The sequence below is a fragment of the Eutrema salsugineum genome, unplaced genomic scaffold, assembly GCF_000478725.1.
Source record: "Eutrema salsugineum unplaced genomic scaffold, Eutsalg1_0 scaffold_14, whole genome shotgun sequence".
NCBI classification, from domain to species: domain Eukaryota; kingdom Viridiplantae; phylum Streptophyta; class Magnoliopsida; order Brassicales; family Brassicaceae; genus Eutrema; species Eutrema salsugineum.
The window spans coordinates 5,730,770-5,750,533 of NW_006256877.1; the positions used below are offsets into that span (position 1 = coordinate 5,730,770).

Below are 19,764 nucleotides of genomic sequence, written 5' to 3' on the forward strand. Positions count from 1 at the left end.
TAAGTTAGCGTTTAAATCAAGTGTTTCTGCATTCATATTTCCAGTAATTTTCGGACTGTCACGGTGAACCCTAACTCTAAGGAACACCTCATCTATGTCTGCCTTGATCGCTAAAAATAGAGCAGTATCTTCATCATTCAAAATGAGGATAGGTGCTGCTTTACGCCAATCAGGTCCCAGGATCCATCTCGGCCAAACGTATGTCACCTCGACCTTGTCTTCCTCCACCAGTTTCAAACCGATTTTGATTACATTTGTCATCGATTAGAAAGACTCTCTCTCGTTCATTTCGACCGATGCGTGTATGCCGATTTCGTCTGGTTCATGGATCCAACTCGCATCACTTTGTTTTTTCCACACCCCTCGAATTACGGAGACATGTAGAGTCATCGCACCTAATTATGTGAACAGAAAAGGTGATGATTAGATAACTGAGATATCGAGATTTGACGATACTTTTGACATTATACATAACCTGGTTATATGTAAGTTCGAAAAAACAGGGATAACTAAGGAAAAATACAGAGAAGTTACCAGCTGTAATCGGAAATCCAAGACCTTCCACCCTTATTCAATGTCCTCCAGAACCTGTTACAGAAGAAAACGAGGTTGCTCTGTAATAAATGAAGTAAAGAGTTGTGTTTCACTTTCATTAACGCCGATGCTTTAAATAGAGGTCTAACTAATATTAAAATAATTGTTATCGATTAAACGTCACTATTAGAGACATTAGCGGCCATGCAATAATTAGATATTGGGAAGAGAAGAAATCCTTGTGTCAGGCGGCGGATTTTCTCCAAATAAACCTGCAGAATCAGAACATTAAATGCTATGTCGGGTAAGTATAGCCTCCCAAAATATCGCTGGCCTTTTTGAGTAGGGGCAAATCGGGGAACGAAAAATTTTGTCCACAATCTCTTCCCAATTTATTTTTATAGTTACGTACAAACCTAATTATCTCCTCAATTGTTAGTTTATACCCAAGTCACCCAAAAAAAAAACCCTAATTCATCTTCTTCTCTCTCTCTTTCTCCTGCGCCGTTTTTTTTTCTCCCATGGAGCTGCTCTTCTTCATAACTTGGCAGCCTCCCTTTTTTCACAGCTTTCTCTTCACAGCTTTCCTTTTGTTTCACAGATCCACACAGTTCTTGCCTCAATCGCCGTTCAGAAACTTGTTCAGGTTTGTTTTTTTTCTTATATATCCTCATTTTTCTTATTTTTTCTTCTTTCTTCTTCGTCTTCCTCTTTCCCTTCATCTTCTACTTTCTGTTTGGCGGAGGAGGAGTTTTACTGTTGGTGTTAGAGATTTCGGAAATATTGGCACGACTCTTAAGCGGCGTTCTCGCCGCATCGCGCACAACCGCACTGGACAGATGTTGTTTCGAAGAAATGGTGGTGTCACGGAGGTTGACGGCGGTGTAAGTTTTTTTCTGTAAAACCCGCAACCCTAATTTTTTTTGTTTCAGGTAAGTTTGGTAGATATATTTGGAAAACGATAAGTAGTTTGGTAGATTTATTGTATTTTTTTGTTGTAAAGTTCATAATATGTGAAAATTAGTTTTTTTTAACAAAGGCAAAAAGAGTGTTTTGGGTATGCTAGGTTAGTTTTGTAAAAAAAATAAAAGTGCGCAAAACAAATAATATAGATACTTTCTAAAGTTAGTGTAGTAATCCTTCCATAAATCAATGGTCAAGTATCCTTCTTTTTTTTTTTTGAACATCAGTCGAGTATTCTTCAAGAAAGCTCCAACACGTCTTGCCTCATATCAATATGGCACCAACGGCTAGTTTATGTGTCCCAAATCCAAGAATCTCTATGTAAATTCTTGGATCTCATTCTTTTATTCAAAAATTTAATAATTTCAAAGAAATTTAAAAAATCATCTATTTTCTGCTTGTAGTTTTGTTTGGATTTAGCACATAGTACTTAGTGTGGATTCCCATTGCCTTTATCACAGATCATTTTCAAAACTTCAATCCATATCCATCTTCTGTATCATTTTTTGTATGGATAATCCTTGAAAGACCTTTTGGGTTAAAGATTTCTTCTAACTTGGTCTATCCCGTGAATCCATCGCTACCTTGTGTTTACATCACTTTATATATAATAATTAAGTCTCATCTTCTTTCAAATGTTTGATTCCTTAGTCATATATAATGGTTTGTGCTGGTTTATCAACAATTTATGATGAAATCACACAAAAAAAAAAATTATGATGAAATCGTTTGTGTTCTATTAATATCTTTTTAAAACTCAAATTGTTTTTCTTTCTTTTTGTGTATGGAATATGATATATTCTCTCAGTAGAATCAAAGTTATGGTAAGATGAATGTTTAATTACTGAATTCGACCGAGATACAAAGATTTCATTTGAAGCTTTGTAAACACTAAGAACAAAAATGAAAAAAAAAAGCACTCTATGCGAACAAGGATATGCAAAAAATGAAATTCAATCCTTTAAGAAGATACTATGATCTAGCTAGGTCGATATCTCAGTGCACCAACCTAAAATAGATTGTGAGAAAAACCCTTTCATTACAAGTCTTAGTTAAACCAACTCTCACCACTCATGACCGCGTCATAACGCCACCACCATCCCCACCCGAACGCAAACGCGAACCACGTCCACTCCTCTTCATAAGTTAACGTTTGCGGCCAATCCTCGACCAACCCTGAAAAGGGCATTTCCGTCTTTTCCTCCAAATTCTTCACCGCAACATCATCCTTCTTCTCCACTTTTTCCTTTTCAAGAACCCTAGCAACAACACTTTTTGGATCATCTAGCTTCTCTTCGTTCTTTCTCATCGACTTCATGATCATCATCGGTTTCTTATGTTTAGGAAGATATTTCATGCTCTCTTTGTGAACGTTCATTCGAGCTTTCGCGGTCATTCTCGCGTGTTTTGAATGATCCTTTCGAGTTTCCTCTCCTTTTCTTGATTTATTTCTCTCTTTGCCTTCATACACCGAGCTTACTCGAGCTTTCTTCATAGAATCCACGTGCATTCATCACATTTTAACACTAGTGTTTTATACTTTAGATAACTAAGGTAATACTCAAAAGTTATTTCCGTTTATAAAACGCGTAGTCAGCATCGATAGATTACTTGTTGTGCGTACACGTATGAGTCTTCAACGACTTTGCTTTTTTTTTTTTCAAAAGAGCTCAAAAACTATAATGGTGAGAGCAATGAATCGAACACAAAAAATAGAGAGAAATTAAAAGCATTAAAGAATCGAGCACAAATTTTCAACAGAAGAAAAAGAATCGAACACAAAAAAAGGAAACAAGGAAAGATAATAATTAAAGCTATTAGATGGAAAAGGGGATAAACGTGAAGTTTTGGTTATATAACGAAAGTTGGTCATTAAGAGAAAATCAAGCATTAATTAATGGTGCTCGAGCGTTTCTATTGTGTAATTAAATGTATCTCGTGTGCTTCTTTAGTTCTTTTGGGTATGTGACTATGTGTACACCCATGCATTCCATAATGTGGGGCCTACATTTAACAACGTAATACTTTTGTTTGACTTTTTTTTCATGAGAACTTAAGAATGGTTTCATTATCACAAAATGTTTATATGTTTAATTTAAGAATGATTCGCAAGAATAATACTCTTTACAAAAAGAATTTGACATCTATCATCAAAAATAGTCAACTGAGAAAATAACAGTAGTCCAAAGGTGGAAAATATCGAGAAAATCCTTGTACATGAGTCTGCAAAAACTGCATCTCTTTCTTCTATCACTAAAGGACAAAACAAATATCTATCTTTTAACAAAACAGATGACTATTATGACAACTAAAACAAATGACTATTTTTTTAATCTTTGTTAACAAATTAAATAATTACAACGACAATGTAGATGTTCAAGTAAATTTTGTTTTGAAGAATTAAAGCATCATAGTTATAGTCGTCTAAATGTGGATAACTAAATATATACACATAAGAAAATTTGATTTTCATAGTTATGTTAATGTAAGTGTTCGAATAGATGACTAATGACGAAATAGTAACCTCAATGTAGACGACTAATTCATTACCAAATCACTCACAATAAAAACACAAGAGAAAATTTTGAAATACTAAAATACCATAGTTATGTAGGTACTCAAATAGGTGACTACTGACAAAATAATCGTGTAAATGTAGAGGATTATAAATATATACACATAAGAAAGAAAATTTTTGAAGCACTAAAGCATCATAGTTATGTTAATGTAGGTGCACGAGTAGATGACCACTGAAGAAATAGTTGTCTAAATGTAGATGATTATAAATGTATACACAAAAAAAATCATAGTTATGTTAACGTAGGTACTCAAGTAGATCAGTACTAACGAAATAGACGTCTAAATGTAGACGACTAACTCATCACCATATCACTCATAATAAATACATAAGAAAGTAACCTGAAGCATTAAAGCACTAAAGTTATGTAGGTACTTGAGTAGGTAACTACCTACGAAATAGTCATGTAAATGTAGACGACTATAAATGTATACACATAAGGAAGAAATTTTTTGAAGCAATAAAGCATCATAGTTATGATAATGTAGGTGTTCAAGAAGATGATTACTGACGAAATAGTCGTCTAAATATAGATGAGTAATTCATCATCAAATCAATAAACACATAGAAAAATATTTAAAGCATTAAAATATCATAGTTATGTATGTTTTTGAGAAGGTGACTACTGACAAAATAATCGTATAAATGTAGACAACTTATTCATTATCAAAATCATTAACATTAAGTTTTTCTAGAAAAAAAAAAGAAAATAAAGAAGAGCAATAAAGTTTTTTTTTAAAAGAGAAAATGTGGAGAGAGAAGAGAGAAATTGAATGTGTAAATAAAAAAAAACAGAGAAAAAATAATTGATAGTCCCAGCTAGTAAAAAGGTTTTGGGTAATTTTTTAAGTAATAAACTGAATATTATAATACAGTAAAACCTCTATAAATTAATAATGTCGGGACCTAAATATTTTATTAATTTATCGTGATATTAATTTATTTATAAATTAATAATTATTAATTTATAAAAACAAATTTGCTTTCTGCTTATAATTTTCTAAAAATTTATTTGGAATAATGTTATATTTTAAAATTTTAACAAATTTTGTAATGTAAATTATGTTTAACAATCATAACTATCGCAATAAAATAGTTTTTAATATCATATTGGATTATCCATGTAAAAATATAAATGTTCATAAGTTTAAAATTTATAAAAAGACTATGGCTACTATCCGTATTATTGATGATAAAATTGAAGATTACACTACAATATATTTAAAAACATTTACAGATAAAAAAATCAATTATCACATTAAAAATTATCATAAATTTTGAATGTTTATCGTAAAACATCAATAGAAACTACTGATATAATAACTAAAGAAATAAGATCCATTGAGATTTCAACTTTAAGTAAAAAAACAAACACATTAGTCATATTTTAGAATACTATATTTACAAATATTTGTATAAATGTATAGAATTATTAATTTATGTTTTTGTTGGGACCATATATTTACATAGGGATTTCAAAAAAAATTATTATCTTATTATCTTATCGAATTTGATGGATTTTTACATTGGTCCGACTTGGGACCAGTAAAATTTATTAATTTATAGTGATTATTAATTTATCGAGTATTAATTTATAGAGATTTTACTGTAGTACTAATTTGAGCTCTGAATCATGTTTTCCATCTAATTTCTCTTAATTTAAAACACTGAGGATAACTTCTGGCCTATTCTCAATGCAGTTTATCAAGATATACATCTTCTCTCCCGAATCGACGATCATAAGGTAACGTTTTCTCCACATGCAAGTAATGGAGTGGCGGACAGATAGCTAAGGAGACTTTTTCATTTATGAATAATGTCCCTAAATTATATTCTATTTTGCCAAATTGGATCATTCCCTTTGTCTTTGTTGAGGAAGATAAGAACGCTTTGTAACTAAGATTTGGGTAATATGATTTGTTGAGCCAAAAAAAAATACACAGAGAATTAATGCAAAAATATCCTAGACCATTAGTTATCTCTTAACAAAACAGAGGATTACGTTTCGAAAAAAATAAAAGTAGAGAAATTATAGCTACAAGGGTCTCTATGAGTATGATAAGTACCTAACCTTGGCTGCACTATCCTTACATTTCCGAGCCAGCTGCTCGTTATTGAAGTTCGACATGGTTCCAAAGGACAAGTAAATCACTGAATCACATTTCTTGGAATCGAGCGAAGGTATTATCATATTATTATTCCAATTTTTGTAATTTCTGATTTAAATTAGGTCAAAAAGTCTTTTTACATATAAGAGAAGTGTACTTTTCAAAAAACATTAAAACAATGTAATTTTCAAATGATTAAGCGTTGCAGGGGTCTTTGTTCCACGAGTTTGAGGTCTACTAACAAGATCTCATTTACACTCACAAGGAATATAAGCTCTTCTTCGGCTGGGGCAAACCGAAAACACTTAAAAAGATAGGAATAGACAAAGATTGGAATAGCCATCTTAGAATAGAAATGGCTAGTAAGTTGAGTGTTGAAAAAGTTATGTATGTTGAATAAGTTAAGTTTGATAACTAAATTAAAATAATAACCATGAATAGGTTCATCAAGGTGTATCTATGTCTACTCCAAACCAAAAAAATCTAGATGCTTCTCCAAGAAAAAAAAAATGAAAGATGGAAGGTACAAAGATTGAGAAAAAGGGTAAAAAAAAACAGATCAAGAAAGATTTACATCGTCAAAGACAAGAACATTTCAATAGTAGTACGACGTCGTTAGTATGGTGAAAATATTGTCAGCTTTTGGCTATATTGGAAGAATAGGAGAAGTATCAAAGTCATTACCAAGGATTCCATTTGATGGATCTTCTGATTTCAGCGAAGAGTCTTTTTTGCTGCGTTCTAGAGATGTTGCCTCGAATATTCCAAACCCTAATACTAAGCAACAGACAATGAAACCTGGAAGAGAAAAATCCATCTCGTATGCAATCTCCATGACTATTATGCATGCACCTGCGACCATTAAATGCTTTGGGGAAGAAAACACCATATGCAACCTGCCAAAACAAACATATACATACAAATGTATATAAAATATTTGTTGCTTTTTGTACATGCAATGTAAAGATTGAAATAAAAGGGTAAAGTTTTAGGAAACCTCTCTTCTGCAATGTTGTCGACATAGAATATTAGGATGATCCCGAAAACAATGGTGCTAAGGAAAGCCCACGCAGAAAATGGCAACTCAGATGTTTTCCCAGAAGATGACCCCTGAAGTATAATTTGATGTTAGTGAACCAAACTGGCCTTGAATAATCAAGAAAAACGCCATCTTCGATACATTATATGTTCGCTTACTATGATAAGGTCCCACATGGCAACAGGAAACAAGAAACAGGTTGCAGAAGTAATGGTTATCGCATGAAGTCGTTTCTTCTGCTGGTTCTGTAAAAGAGGAGAATTTTTTGCTTGAATATGATGAAGCAGTTATGAGAGAAGAGAGAGAACTAGCGGAATCGAGGAAATCAGAGAGCAGTACCTTTAGAGAAACACGGCGTGCAATAACTCGCCTTAATGCTGATAAGATTCCAGCAAAAACGGGTATCATCATTCCCATCAGACCTAGTGCTTGTTCTGTTAGTACTTCTTCCTCTTTAATTTCAGTACTATCTTTTGATGGTTCTTTGTTGTTAAGGTAAACAAACCAACACGTACGCTATCCATAGATAGTTAAAATGAAACAAGATAAAGAGAGCGAGAGAAAAAAAAAACATGTAGACAAAAGAGAAGAACTTGTGTGAAAGGATATAAAAAGGGGAAAGAGTTGATGTCGCCCATCCTTGAGACAAGAAAAAAAGAGCTACCAGCATTGCGATAAGGCCACCTACCTGACATGATTTGGAAATATGAGAGGAATATTGTCGTAGGCTTCGAATAATCATCCTTATTGATATGTTAACAATATTGATCTTTCATATTCAACTCAACTCATATTATTGATTATAATGCAAGCAAATATAAGTACATAGATAAGCCAGGAGAAACATCATAAAAAGCTAAAAAATATTGCACAAGTTAAACCTCTAGATAGTTTGTCTGCGAGACTAGTGAGCTTATGCATGCCGAGGGTATAGACAACCTAGCACTACAGGTAAACAGCAAACCCTATGTAAACCGTGCTAGACAACTTTTGAATTACAAATAATTCAGATGATTACCTTCTTCCACACATGGCCTCTCCGTCCATATAATACTCCAGAAAGTACTCCAAGAACAGCACCAGAGTACTCTGACAAGATTGCTCTGCCAATAATATACAAAGAGAATAAGCAAGTAAAACCGAATTGCAGAAAGAATTGTAAGTCCACAATTTCCATGAGCATTGAACCAAACTGCCAAACTGGGACCATCTTGCTCAGAGGTAAACTTTTAACTACCCTAACTTGCAGAAGCCAAAATCTAGGGTAGATCCTAAGAAAGTAAGACAGATAAGAACAGAGGAGAATTTATGGTAGTATGAATGCTTAAGAACTAATAAATAATACCTAAGCGGTCCACAAGACTTAAGACCCTTTCCCCACAAGATGAAGTATAGAGCTGTGATGACTCCATTGATAAGAGAAGGTACAATCTGAATGATAAAAGCCGCCTCATAAATTAGTAGCTAAAACAGAAAAGGAATAATTTAGTCCAAAAATTTCCGTTTATACGTATCAGATTGGATATAACAAAGAGAACCTGTTGATTGGAAAGTGCCCTTCCTTTCCATGGTTTCTGAAGAATCAAGAAGATGATGGATGACGGCACCAAACAGCAGAATAGAAAGAGAACAACAGGCGCTCCTGTCTGATTCAAGTACCGGTACATAGAATAAACTGACCATATCCTAAAAAAGTTCCCGATGAGATGGATTATCTGGAAAGGGGTATGCCTGCAAACAAAGAGGGAAAAAACACATTACTACAAAAACTAAAATTCGATTCCAGATTACAAGAAAGCACTCAGTTCTTAGCCAATGGCCAAACAAGGGCAGACGAATGAAAACTACAAGAATGCTCAAAGTTATCCTTTCGAACAATCAAACGAGTTCCCACAACAGAACTCCAAACCCTTAGGATTAATGAATCTAGATAGATCAAAGAAAAAAGTAGAACTTTCTGTAACTAACTACTCGCAATGACCATAACATCCCAAATCAGAGACTAATTAAATTGCAATCTTGAACTTCTATTCACTAGATTCCATTGCATTGAATCAAAACACAGTGAACTAAGCTAGGGGATATAAAGACTAAAATCAGTGCTTTAACCTGATTATATTGCTGCATTAACTTCAATTAAATCGAGGAATTGTGATTTCCAATTCAGAGTGATGATAAAACAAAGAAAATAAATCCAAGCTACATTACACATTTCATCCCAATCTGAATCAATCTAAAAGCTACTAGCAAAATGGCCATCACATACCAAATCAGAAACTAATTAACTCGCAATCTTCAAATTTTCAACATACGAACCTTCTGTAATACGAAAAGAAACAGTTTCTTCTTATGGTTCTCTATTCACTAGATGCCATAGAACTGAATCGAAGATATAGTGAGCTAAAAGCTTAAGGTAGCGAGTTTGAGGACTCAAATCAATGCTTCAACCAAATTTTGTTTCTGTATCAACTTCAGGATAATCGAGTAAATGAGATTTCCAATTCAGAAGTAACATTTCAGTGCAATTTGAAACAATTCCATTGCAGCAAGTCGAAACTTCGTTTCGAAATTTTCATTTCTACACAATCAAATTAGCAAAGAAGAAAGCACACCCGAGAAACAGAGAAATCAAATCGAAACTTTAGATATGAAGCTACCTGAAATGTGGAGATCCTCGATCGTCGGAGATTTGCTTCGGGGACATCATTAGCCTAGCTTCCGAAAATTACGGGGTGCTTAAATCCAGTAGAAATTATAAAATACTGTTAAATCCAATATCCTCCCACTACGAACTCGAGCTCAGAATCTAAAGACGATGTAACTGAAGAAGACGAAATCGCGTCTAACTTGTGATCGAAGAAGAATCGTCGTCTTCTTCGTCGAGGAACCCAAGGTCCCGAAGCTGAAGTCGCGAGATCAAGAGAAACAGAATTTGATATTGGGCCTTCGTTTCGTAAAGCCCATTCAAAAGCAGCCGGATTCTAAAGCAAACCTTTGATTTTGAAACCGATCTAGAGATCCGGTTTAGTTTCGATTTGGGTTCTGTTTTTTGGTTTTCAATTTTAATTTTATCAACCGAAACCAAATAAAATTTTTAGCTTTGGTTTGATTTGAGTTTGATATAGTTTACATTTAGCTTGAAAGTGTATAATAATAACAAGGCATCCTCTTTTGAAAATAGTTCTAACCAATGTCTAGTCAAACCACATATCCAGTGTCGTGCCTAGATTTATAGAGGCCTAAGACAAACTTTATATTTTTGTATTTTTTTTTAGTTTAAACTTTTTTTAATAATTTTATGTATCATTATAAGCTAAATTCTATTTTAAAGTAAGAATTTAGTCATTTATTCCATTTATTCCATTTTATGTATGTATTGATATAATAATATAAGTATATAAATGTAAGTGTATGATATTTTGTTTAAAATCCTAAAATTTAATCATACAATCTACTTATCTTATATATAAAAGACGAAGAACTCTCTCTAGGAGAGTGACACGTCATCACCTTTGGAGACGACACGTGTCCAACCCAATAATTAAAAGCATGTGTCTTCTGTGAAGTTTTTATGACTTTTTACCTTTTCTCTTCTTGGTATAATATTACGTTTAATATAATCTCAGTTCATAAAGATAATTAAAACACGCAGAAAAACGCTCACCTTTCTTCACATTCTCTCTTCTTCACTTATCTCATTAATTCTGCGCCAAAAATAAAATTGTGAAGATCAATCATTGTTCAACTGATTAGTGAATCATCATCGTCTCGGGGAGCTTTCTCCAAGTAGAACCCTAAATCAATTCTCCAGATTTCAGTGCATTATGTGAGATAAGTGCGTCGAGGGAGACCTAGGTTTTTTCTGGGCTTATCATCGCCAACGAGGCGAGGTTTAAATTAGGAGGTGGTTGGCTTTTTCACTGGAATTTGATATTTTAAGATCTACATAATTCAACCCATGTATTTGATTTTATCTAATATTCATATATGGTGTTGCTATTGCTTATGCCTGATTTCATTTTACACCTTTTCAATTTCTTTTCAGGGTTGAAGGTGGCATTCCACCACTTGTTGAACTTTTAGATTTTTTGGATTTTAAAGTACACAGAGGGATGCTGCAGGGGGCTTGCGAACGGTTTCATTTAGAAATGATGAGAACAAAATTCAAGTATGTTTTGTTTTGTGAAGGCTTATAAGGGACATATTTCTTACGTAATAAGAAACTATGTAGATTCCGGAGTTGAAGGCTTTGTTCATGCTTTTATTGATGCTTTAGTAGGAAGATTCTTATGTGCATGGTGAAGCAGTTGGTTCTTTATCTTACTTTATATTGTTGGCAATTGGTTTGCTTTATTAAGTTCCTTCTAATCTACTATGGACTTTTCAGATTGGGGCAAGAGAGGTTATCCGTGCAGGTGCCTTAAAACCAGTAATTAGTCTACTGAGTTATGCTTATTTGTCTCCCACTCTACTTCTGCTGAAACAGTTGTCTACTCTTGAAAATATAAAATATGTTTTGTAACCGTTTGCTATGATATCTGCTACAGCTCCAATTGTTTGGAAACACATAGAGAAGCATCATTATTAATAGGTCAATTTGTTGCACATGTTTCAGATTGCAAGGTATGAAGCGTGTCTCTTTCTTGACATGTTGTACTATACTCTTAACATATGTTAACTCAAACTGATCAGGTTCTTTTGATAACATAAATAGATGATGGATTCAAACCAGAGAGAACATATTCAACATATCTGGCAACATAATCAGGCAGGTGCACAACTGCACATTGCCCAAAGAGGTGCCATCACACCACTGATTAAGATGCTTGAGTCGTGGAAATGTCAGCTTCTGCTCTTGGTCATTTGGCTCTCTGTAATTTTTTAAAAATTTTACCATAACTTTCCTTGATTTGTCTTCACATGTTTTGTATGTTTTTTATTTACAGATGTATCAGTGATGTTAAGTATCAGCAAAGCTAACGCTTGCCTAAGAGAAGACAAAATCAAATGAGTGTTCCCTCTATTGATGCATAAGATTAAACTCAGAGGGTTGAGAATGGATACTCGAGTGAGAAATGAAATGGTGAGGAAGGGAGTGAGAGTTTTGACTTCCATGAGTAATCAAAGCTTTTTGCATATTCAATTCTGGAATTTACTAACTTTTACCCATAGGGTATTCATGCAAATAATATATAATTTGGTGTTGAATAAGACTTCTCCTCACCTGGTGCATTACTGATGATAACAATAAAGGTACTCCACGTTAACTTAGATAAATGAACGACGAGGAATGGAACATAAGAACCATAGAATTCAGATGTTGCTATGTTTTCTTCCATTTAAACTTAACGCCTACCAAGTAGAACCAACAGTTTAATAGAAAATAATTTAGTTATTATCTCCCAAGAAAAAAAGAGTTTAGTTTCTTTAATTAAAAATAAGAAGCACAAAATGGAGGTCAAAACAAAAAAAAAAGATTACTTAAAAGGATTTTAAGTTTAGAGATTATAAAAACATATCAAACTAACACAAAATTTCTCAGGGAAGAAACAATTTAATCGAGAGATATGGTTTGCTTCCTATGTTTTGTTTCTTTGCTCTACATTCCTGAAACGACAAGTATCTATACAGGAGAATTATATTACACCAAAAACAACAGACAAACTATTTATCAGAAAGAGAGTTGTAAAGCCAAGAAAATTTTAGCCGATCAAAGAAATAAAAAATAAAATAAAGTAATAGAAGAGACGATTTGGAGAGTATTTGAATGAATCTGAAATTATATATTTTACCAAGACAACAATTGATTTGGGTTTAGGTTCTTAAAAACACCACTTATACGAAATGTTGTCATTCAAATTCAAATTTATTTAAAATTCATAGACTATTAAAAACTTACTCAGTTAAATCAACAAATATACAATAAATCAATTTGAGATAACATTTTTATATTATAAAAGTATAAAAGAATACAACCTACTTGCAATCAAATAAGAACAAAACAAAGAATAAAAGAGACCAACTCAAAAACCAAATATCATAAAATTATTTATAATACATCATTTTATACACTATTAAACTAATACTAAGTTAAATCATCAAGAATACGATAAACCAGTTCAAGATAACAATTTTATTTTATAAATTATAAGAGAATACAACCTACTTGCAATCAAATAAGAACAAAAACAAAGAATAAAAGAGCCGAACTCAAAAACCAAATATCAAGAAATCTAAAATTATATATAACACAACATTACATAGACGATTCGACCAAAAATCATAGTACTTATAAAAATATCATAATTGCAAATAATATCTCATTTAAAGATAATGCTACAAAATAAATTGTAAAATGACTAAAAAAATAAATAAAAACTTATAAAAAATAACGTAAACTACCTGCGCTTTGCGCGGGTATTCATCTAGTAATGGTTAAAATCACATATAAAAGTTAATTCAACCTACTAATTAAACTACTTGTTACAAAGATGTGGCCCATAATTTTTGAAATTTTATTAGTGGCCTAAGGCAAATGCCTTTTGTGAATAAGGGAAGGCACATCTCTGATCAAAGCCAATTTCATATGTAAACTTCAAAGTGGAACTCCTCTCATCTCATCTGGTGACAATACTTCAAACTGCAAGTATGAGTGCTGGAATAAATCATCTCTAGTGACACTGATGTCGAATGATGTGTGATGTCGCAGAGATAGTTAAATCAAACTTGGCCACTATAACATGAACCACATGACTTCTTCTCCAAAATGTCTATACTGAAGTTGATGATTTGACTAAGAAGGTTCTTATGTTTTTGGGAAAACTTACTTCTAACTTCCAAACTAACTCTTAAGAAAATTTCAGCAAACTCATGGATTATTTGGGCAAAATTAGTTCAATATATCGAATATTCTTCACGATATTTCAGAGTCTTCATTTTCTTTTGCAATGACTCCAACACAAAAATCAACGAAAAACTTATTTTGCATTGTATATTTAGATTATTTTCATAATAATTCCATCATTTATATGAAATTAATCCATAATTCTATAATTGATAATTTGATTAAGAAAGTTCTTATGTTTTTGGGAGTACTTACCCCTTACATCCGAACTAATTCTTAAGAGAATTTCACCAAGCACATGGAAGACTTGGGCGAAATTAGATCATAATCTTAAACATTCTTTACAATACTTCAGGGTCTTCATTTTCTTTTGTGATGGTTCCAACACAAAAAAAAACAACGAAAGTTTTGTTTTGCATGATATATTTAAATTAATTTGATAATAATTTCATATTTTAAATGAAAATTTAAGAATTAATTTAACCTACATGATAACGAGGATTTAGTTTTTTTTTTTAAATGAACATATCTTATTATATAATTATAAAATTTTAAATAAAATTAGTTCTAAATATAACTATAAATTAATTAAAAATTTGTTAAAATCTGATCGTTTATCTTGACATGTGTTATGATTTTGAGAATTGTTAACTTTGAATCATTCTCCTTTATATAATAAAAAAAAAATTAATGCTGAAAACTAAGTAATACGATCATATCTATTTTTGAATTTCTTAAGAAAAAAATGTACGACTATTTATATCTGTTAACACCCAATATCAGATCATTTCGGTTTATTTTGTTATTGATCAGGTATAAATATTTTGGTTTGTTTCGGTTCGGTTCGATCTTTTAGAGTAGTGGTTTTTTTCATCTTGCAATTATCCGAAAAAGGCGAGGGTAAAACAGTAAACGACAAAAGAAGTTCGGTGAGGATAGTTCTTGTCTTCTTGAGAGCTCTCTCCGGAGAAGCTCGACCTTCACGCGAATGGCTTCGTCTTCTCTTGTCTCATTGCCATGCCTTTCCTCACTGAAAATGACATTCAAGCCCATGGCAGTTAACAGCAATTCTTCTAGAACGTCGGTTCCGTACGAGCTGAAGAAGGGCCAAAACCGTCTTTTCCACAAGCTTCCTTCTGGTCTGAAAATGGAGGTAATCGAGCAAAGGAAAGATGAAGACGAAAGACAAAGAAATAGCGAAAAAGATAATCCACCATTGGTGTTTGTACATGGAAGCTACCACGCAGCTTGGTGTTGGGCTGAACATTGGTTACCTTTCTTCTCTTCTTCTGGATTTGATTCTTATGCTATTAGCTTATTAGGTCAGGTAAAGCTCTTTTCTTATTTACAACTCTCAAATAATGAAACTTTCTTCTTTCTTATGCTGAATGTTTAGAAATTTCCTAAGCACTACCTGCAAATTGATGTGGTGAAATCTGGTTTTCATGATTAGGACTTAGGAGCATCTATTTGTTAATATATCTACACATTGATTTGGTTAAGTCTGTTCTTTTTTATGTGAGTTGTGTAGTTGTGATAGAAATGTTTAGACTTTAGCATTGTTAACGGTATATTGATACTGTCAAGAGCATCAATCTGCAAATGTTTTGAATTAAAGTGATCTGTGATCTTTAAATTCTTTAGGGTGAAAGTGATGAACCTTTGGGAACAGTTGCTGGAACTCTTCAGGTACTTGAATTTCGATTAATCATTGCAATTTGCATTGTCTTTCTTGGATTTTAGCCAAGATCCTTAAAGTCTTTAGTTGTTTTGTGTAGTAGACGCACGCAAGTGATATCGTGGATTTCATCGAATCGAATCTAAGCTCTTCGCCTCCTGTTCTTATCGGTCATTCTTTTGGAGGGCTAGTTGTTCAATATTACTTGGCAAATGTCATAAACAAACAGTCTTTAGGTAAAGGCTAATTCATTGAATGAGTACCGTTTTCAAATCAGCCTACACAATAACCAGTGAGTGTGTTCTTTTGACTTAGGAACCACAAATGCATTTCCAGAACTTTCAGGAGCTGTACTGGTTTGCTCGGTTCCACCTTCGGGTAATAGGTAACTTATTACAACCTATTGGCTCTTTCCTATACCATAGAAGTTTTCTTCTTGTTTAGCTCATATATATAACTTTTGGGACTCTCTCTTTCTTGTTCAGCGGGTTAGTGTTACGTTATCTCTTCTCTAAACCAGTAGCAGCTTTTAAGGTAAACTCTATTTTCCTGTCTTTTGATCTTGTAAGGATGGTTTCTGTAATTCTGTGTCATGTTCTTGATTCTTGGTTGTGTTCTTGAACAGGTCACTCTCAGTTTAGCTGCTAAGCGTTTTCAGACATCTATTCCTCTTTGCCGGGAAACATTCTTCTCTTCAGCCATGGATGATCAACTTGTGAAGCGGTAAAACCTATACTATAAATCAATAGCATTTAAATCAAAGTTTCAATAGTCTAAATGAATTGTTCCTCTCTCTTTCTTTTTATTTTAGTTACCAAGATTTAATGAGAGAAAGTTCTCGAATGCCACTGTTTGATCTGAGGAAGCTAAACGCATCACTTCCAGTATCAAAACCAATGGAAAATTCTACAAAAGTTCTTGTTTTAGGTGCCAAAGATGATTTCATAGTGGTAAGTTTTCTAACCGAACCAGAAAGTTTGAATCTTAGTACTTGCATTAAACCGGAGTGGGTTACGGTTTTACAGGACGATGAAGGTCTGAAGGAAACCGGGCGGTTTTATGATGTTGAACCGGTTTGTATTGAAGGTGTTGCTCATGACATGATGCTAGATTGTTCATGGGAAAAAGGTGCAGAAGCTCTTTTGTATTGGCTTTGTGGTTTGTCTAAAACCGGGAAATTTATCTGCTTAATAGACTAGAGTTTTGTAGCATAGACTCACTAAAATCAAATATAAACCAAACTTTAGCCGAACATTTGACAATAATCACTCCTTCATTTAATTCCCTTAATGCATAATCCTCGAATATAAAAAAGGAGTGTTTTTTCTATCCCCACCAATATTTTCTTGAGAAAATTAGTAACAATGCCGGAAAATGCAAATCACAGTCCAAGAATCTCATTTTCAGACGACTTTTGCTACACTGGCTCCATACCAATCGAGCAAAGCCCATTAAGACCTCCGTCGGAATATTCCAGCTTGAATTTCGATTTCTCAATTCCCGGCGGCGTAATCTCCGGCGAGAGCTCGTGGTCCGCCGAAGAATTTTTCAACGACGGCATGATCCTCCCCACAGAAATCAAAAAGTGTCCAGAACCGGGGAAAGATAAAACCAGTTTACTCAAACCGGAGATGAATCCAATCGGAGCTGTTAAACCGGTTCATGAAATAGAAGAAATCGATGAATACGAAGAAGTAGCGGTGATCGAAGAGAGACCCAATGGACAGACGTTTATGGGGTTTAAGAAAATCAAAAAGAGACGCGAACTGGGGATATATGAAACCGGTTTGATCAAACCGGATACGAATCCAATCGGAGATGTTAAACCGGTTGTGGAAATCGAAGAAATCGAGGAAGATGAAGTAGCAAAGGTGACAGAAGAGAAACCCAATACATTATCGTTTTGGGGGTTTAACAAAAGAAGCAACAGTCTCAAATCCGAGTTTGGTTTGCCTTTGCTTTCGAAAAACCCGACCGGTTCGAATTCTAAACAGACAGAAACTAAGAAGCTTCAGGTTTCGTCGTCTCTTTCTTCTTTTTCTTCGTCTTCTTCTTCTTCAAACTGTAGTTTTCAGCAGCAGCCATTGAAGGAGAAGAACTATAGAGGTTACAATTACGGTGGCAATGGAGGAGGGATTAGGGTGAATTCGATTCTTGATATGATTCCGTCGGGGAGTTTGTTTGGTTTGAGATCGATAATTCTCGGTAGTGGAAGTGAAACAAGAAGAGTTCAATGATTTTTTATTGGTAAGAAAAAAAAAAAATCTTTCGCTGTTTCTCTGTTTTTTTTCTCTGAACCTCTCTAAGTTTCGAGTCTTGAGTTTGTTTATTTATTTCCAGATTTTTAAAAATTTAATATTGTAGATTACTGTGTTGAATTGATTAAACAATTATTTGTGTTGTAGATTTGCAACTTGTATCGTCACTGAAACTTTATGCCAAAATGTAACTAAACCAACACTTATTAATCGATTTAACCAAAACGTCCTTTACTTTACGCCAAAAACAACGAACGAACAGAGCTTTCAAATATGTTTTCTTTATTGATGATCGCAATTGCTAGAGTAAGAGCCGAACTTCCACGTAAAGTAACAACCAATGTATTTGCATCAAAATGTTTCATTGACTATACTAAGAAATCCGGTTGCAATGTTATTACAAAATGATGATAAATTAGTTATTGAAGACGACTAGAAAATGTTAGCAACCAAAAAAAGATAATTAGAAAGTTAGACAAGTCAAGTGACAATTAACCAATTTCATTTCATGCTTGTCCTATTCTGTTTTTAATTTTATTATTTCTTCCCATCTTTTTTAGGTGTCCTTTATTTTTTCTCATAAATCTCAGATGTGTCTTTTCATTTGAAACTGGGAAGGGAAATGAATAAAAAAAGATTAAAAAAGATACAGTAAAAATTTAAGGATTTTTGTTAAAAATAAACTAAAACTTGATTTTGAATACAAAAGTAGACTTCTGAAAAAATATTTGGCAGAAATAATCTTAAAAAGTAGTGAAAAGATCATTTAATCCTGTATGAGTAAACAAAAAACGGATGTCTTAATTACCGTTTACACTCTCACAAAATCTACTAAAGAGAGAAAGAAATCTTATAGTAGAATTCGTTTATCAAAATGAAGTCTACTAAGTAATTAAATCTAGAAATTTAATTTTAAAATTTAGAAAAAATTATTTTGGTATCAAAATTACATTCATAAATTCTGTAATTATAACCCAAATGTATATAAATTATTTTTTCATATTGATAAATGGAAATTTATGTTTTTAAATTAAGAAGAAAAAAATTTATTATTTAGGATTTAAACTTAGTAGACTTCAATATGGAAGTCTGCTAAACCGAAAAAAAATAATTTAACCAAAAATTGAACCGAAAGAAAAAAATTTAACCGAATTTTTTATGCCATTATATAAACAAAGTAACCCTAATTTTGAAAAAAAAAATGAAACCTTCTTCTTTCTATAACGGCGTTATGCTCCACTCTCTCTGGCCTTTCTCCGCTGCTTTTCTTGTTCGTCTCTGCTGCTGCGTCTACTTCTCTGCAAGCTCATCCTCAAAAAGTGGTCTCTCTCTATTTCTCCCTTTCACCTGAAATCTCGAATCTCTTTTTTTTTTTTCTTTTTCTCGCTTCTGTTTTTCATTTCTCAGGTGAAAGCTCTCGCTCTAACGGCGTTTGGTGTCGGTCCCTGTTCTCCTTAGCGGCTTTGATTCTCCGGTGACTCAAGGTGGATGCTCTATGCGGAACCCGATCTGGTGAGGACAAGATCTGGCGACGCTTCCTCAAGAGTTTGAAGCTGGCGGTTTCATGGCGGCTCCTCCGTCTTGGGTATTTCTCAGATCTGGCTGGCGTTCGGGTGTGTGGATGTAGGTCGGCGGTTGTGTGAGGCGGTGAGGAGGAGTTTTGGTATGCTTGAACTGTCGGTGACCTTCGAGTAAGCCTGCTGCTTGTGGGCGGTGGTGGGTCGTGAAAGGGGTCTCGGCGGCGGCTGACTACGGCGACAGA

The 19,764-nt window shown here is 33.5% G+C and overlaps 4 protein-coding genes across 5 annotated transcripts; 2 read left to right on the plus strand and 2 right to left on the minus strand.

The window, feature by feature from the left end:
* Positions 1 to 2,428: 2,428 nt before the first annotated feature.
* LOC18022835 lies at positions 2,429 to 3,027 on the minus strand. Its single transcript, XM_006405708.2, has one exon. It carries the CDS (start codon positions 3,005 to 3,007, stop codon positions 2,546 to 2,548), a length of 462 nt encoding a protein of 153 aa, XP_006405771.1. The 5' UTR covers positions 3,008 to 3,027; the 3' UTR covers positions 2,429 to 2,545.
* Positions 3,028 to 6,750: 3,723 nt separating this feature from the next.
* LOC18022836 (zinc transporter 5) lies at positions 6,751 to 10,120 on the minus strand. 2 transcript variants are annotated; one of them, XM_006405710.2, is made up of 9 exons: positions 9,880 to 10,120; positions 8,761 to 8,953; positions 8,568 to 8,653; positions 8,241 to 8,325; positions 7,832 to 7,910; positions 7,562 to 7,701; positions 7,381 to 7,467; positions 7,181 to 7,293; positions 6,751 to 7,079 (listed from the first exon to the last, which is right to left on the minus strand). In XM_006405710.2, the coding sequence occupies exons 1-9, from the start codon at positions 9,927 to 9,929 to the stop codon at positions 6,830 to 6,832; spliced, it is 1,083 nt and encodes a 360-aa protein (XP_006405773.1). In that variant the 5' UTR covers positions 9,930 to 10,120; the 3' UTR covers positions 6,751 to 6,829. The 2 variants fall into 2 exon arrangements, with proteins under 2 accessions (XP_006405773.1, XP_024014352.1); XM_024158584.1 differs by having other exon boundaries at positions 8,568 to 8,686.
* Positions 10,121 to 14,971: 4,851 nt separating this feature from the next.
* LOC18022837 lies at positions 14,972 to 17,029 on the plus strand. The gene is made up of 8 exons (XM_006405711.2): positions 14,972 to 15,393; positions 15,711 to 15,755; positions 15,848 to 15,980; positions 16,060 to 16,129; positions 16,230 to 16,278; positions 16,370 to 16,467; positions 16,556 to 16,694; positions 16,770 to 17,029. Exons 1-8 carry the CDS (start codon positions 15,055 to 15,057, stop codon positions 16,941 to 16,943), a joined length of 1,047 nt encoding a protein of 348 aa, XP_006405774.1. The 5' UTR covers positions 14,972 to 15,054; the 3' UTR covers positions 16,944 to 17,029.
* A 79-nt stretch (positions 17,030 to 17,108) lies between these two features.
* On the plus strand, positions 17,109 to 17,981 carry LOC18022838. Its single transcript, XM_024158693.1, has one exon. The coding sequence runs from the start codon at positions 17,109 to 17,111 to the stop codon at positions 17,979 to 17,981; it is 873 nt and encodes a 290-aa protein (XP_024014461.1).
* Positions 17,982 to 19,764: the final 1,783 nt, after the last annotated feature.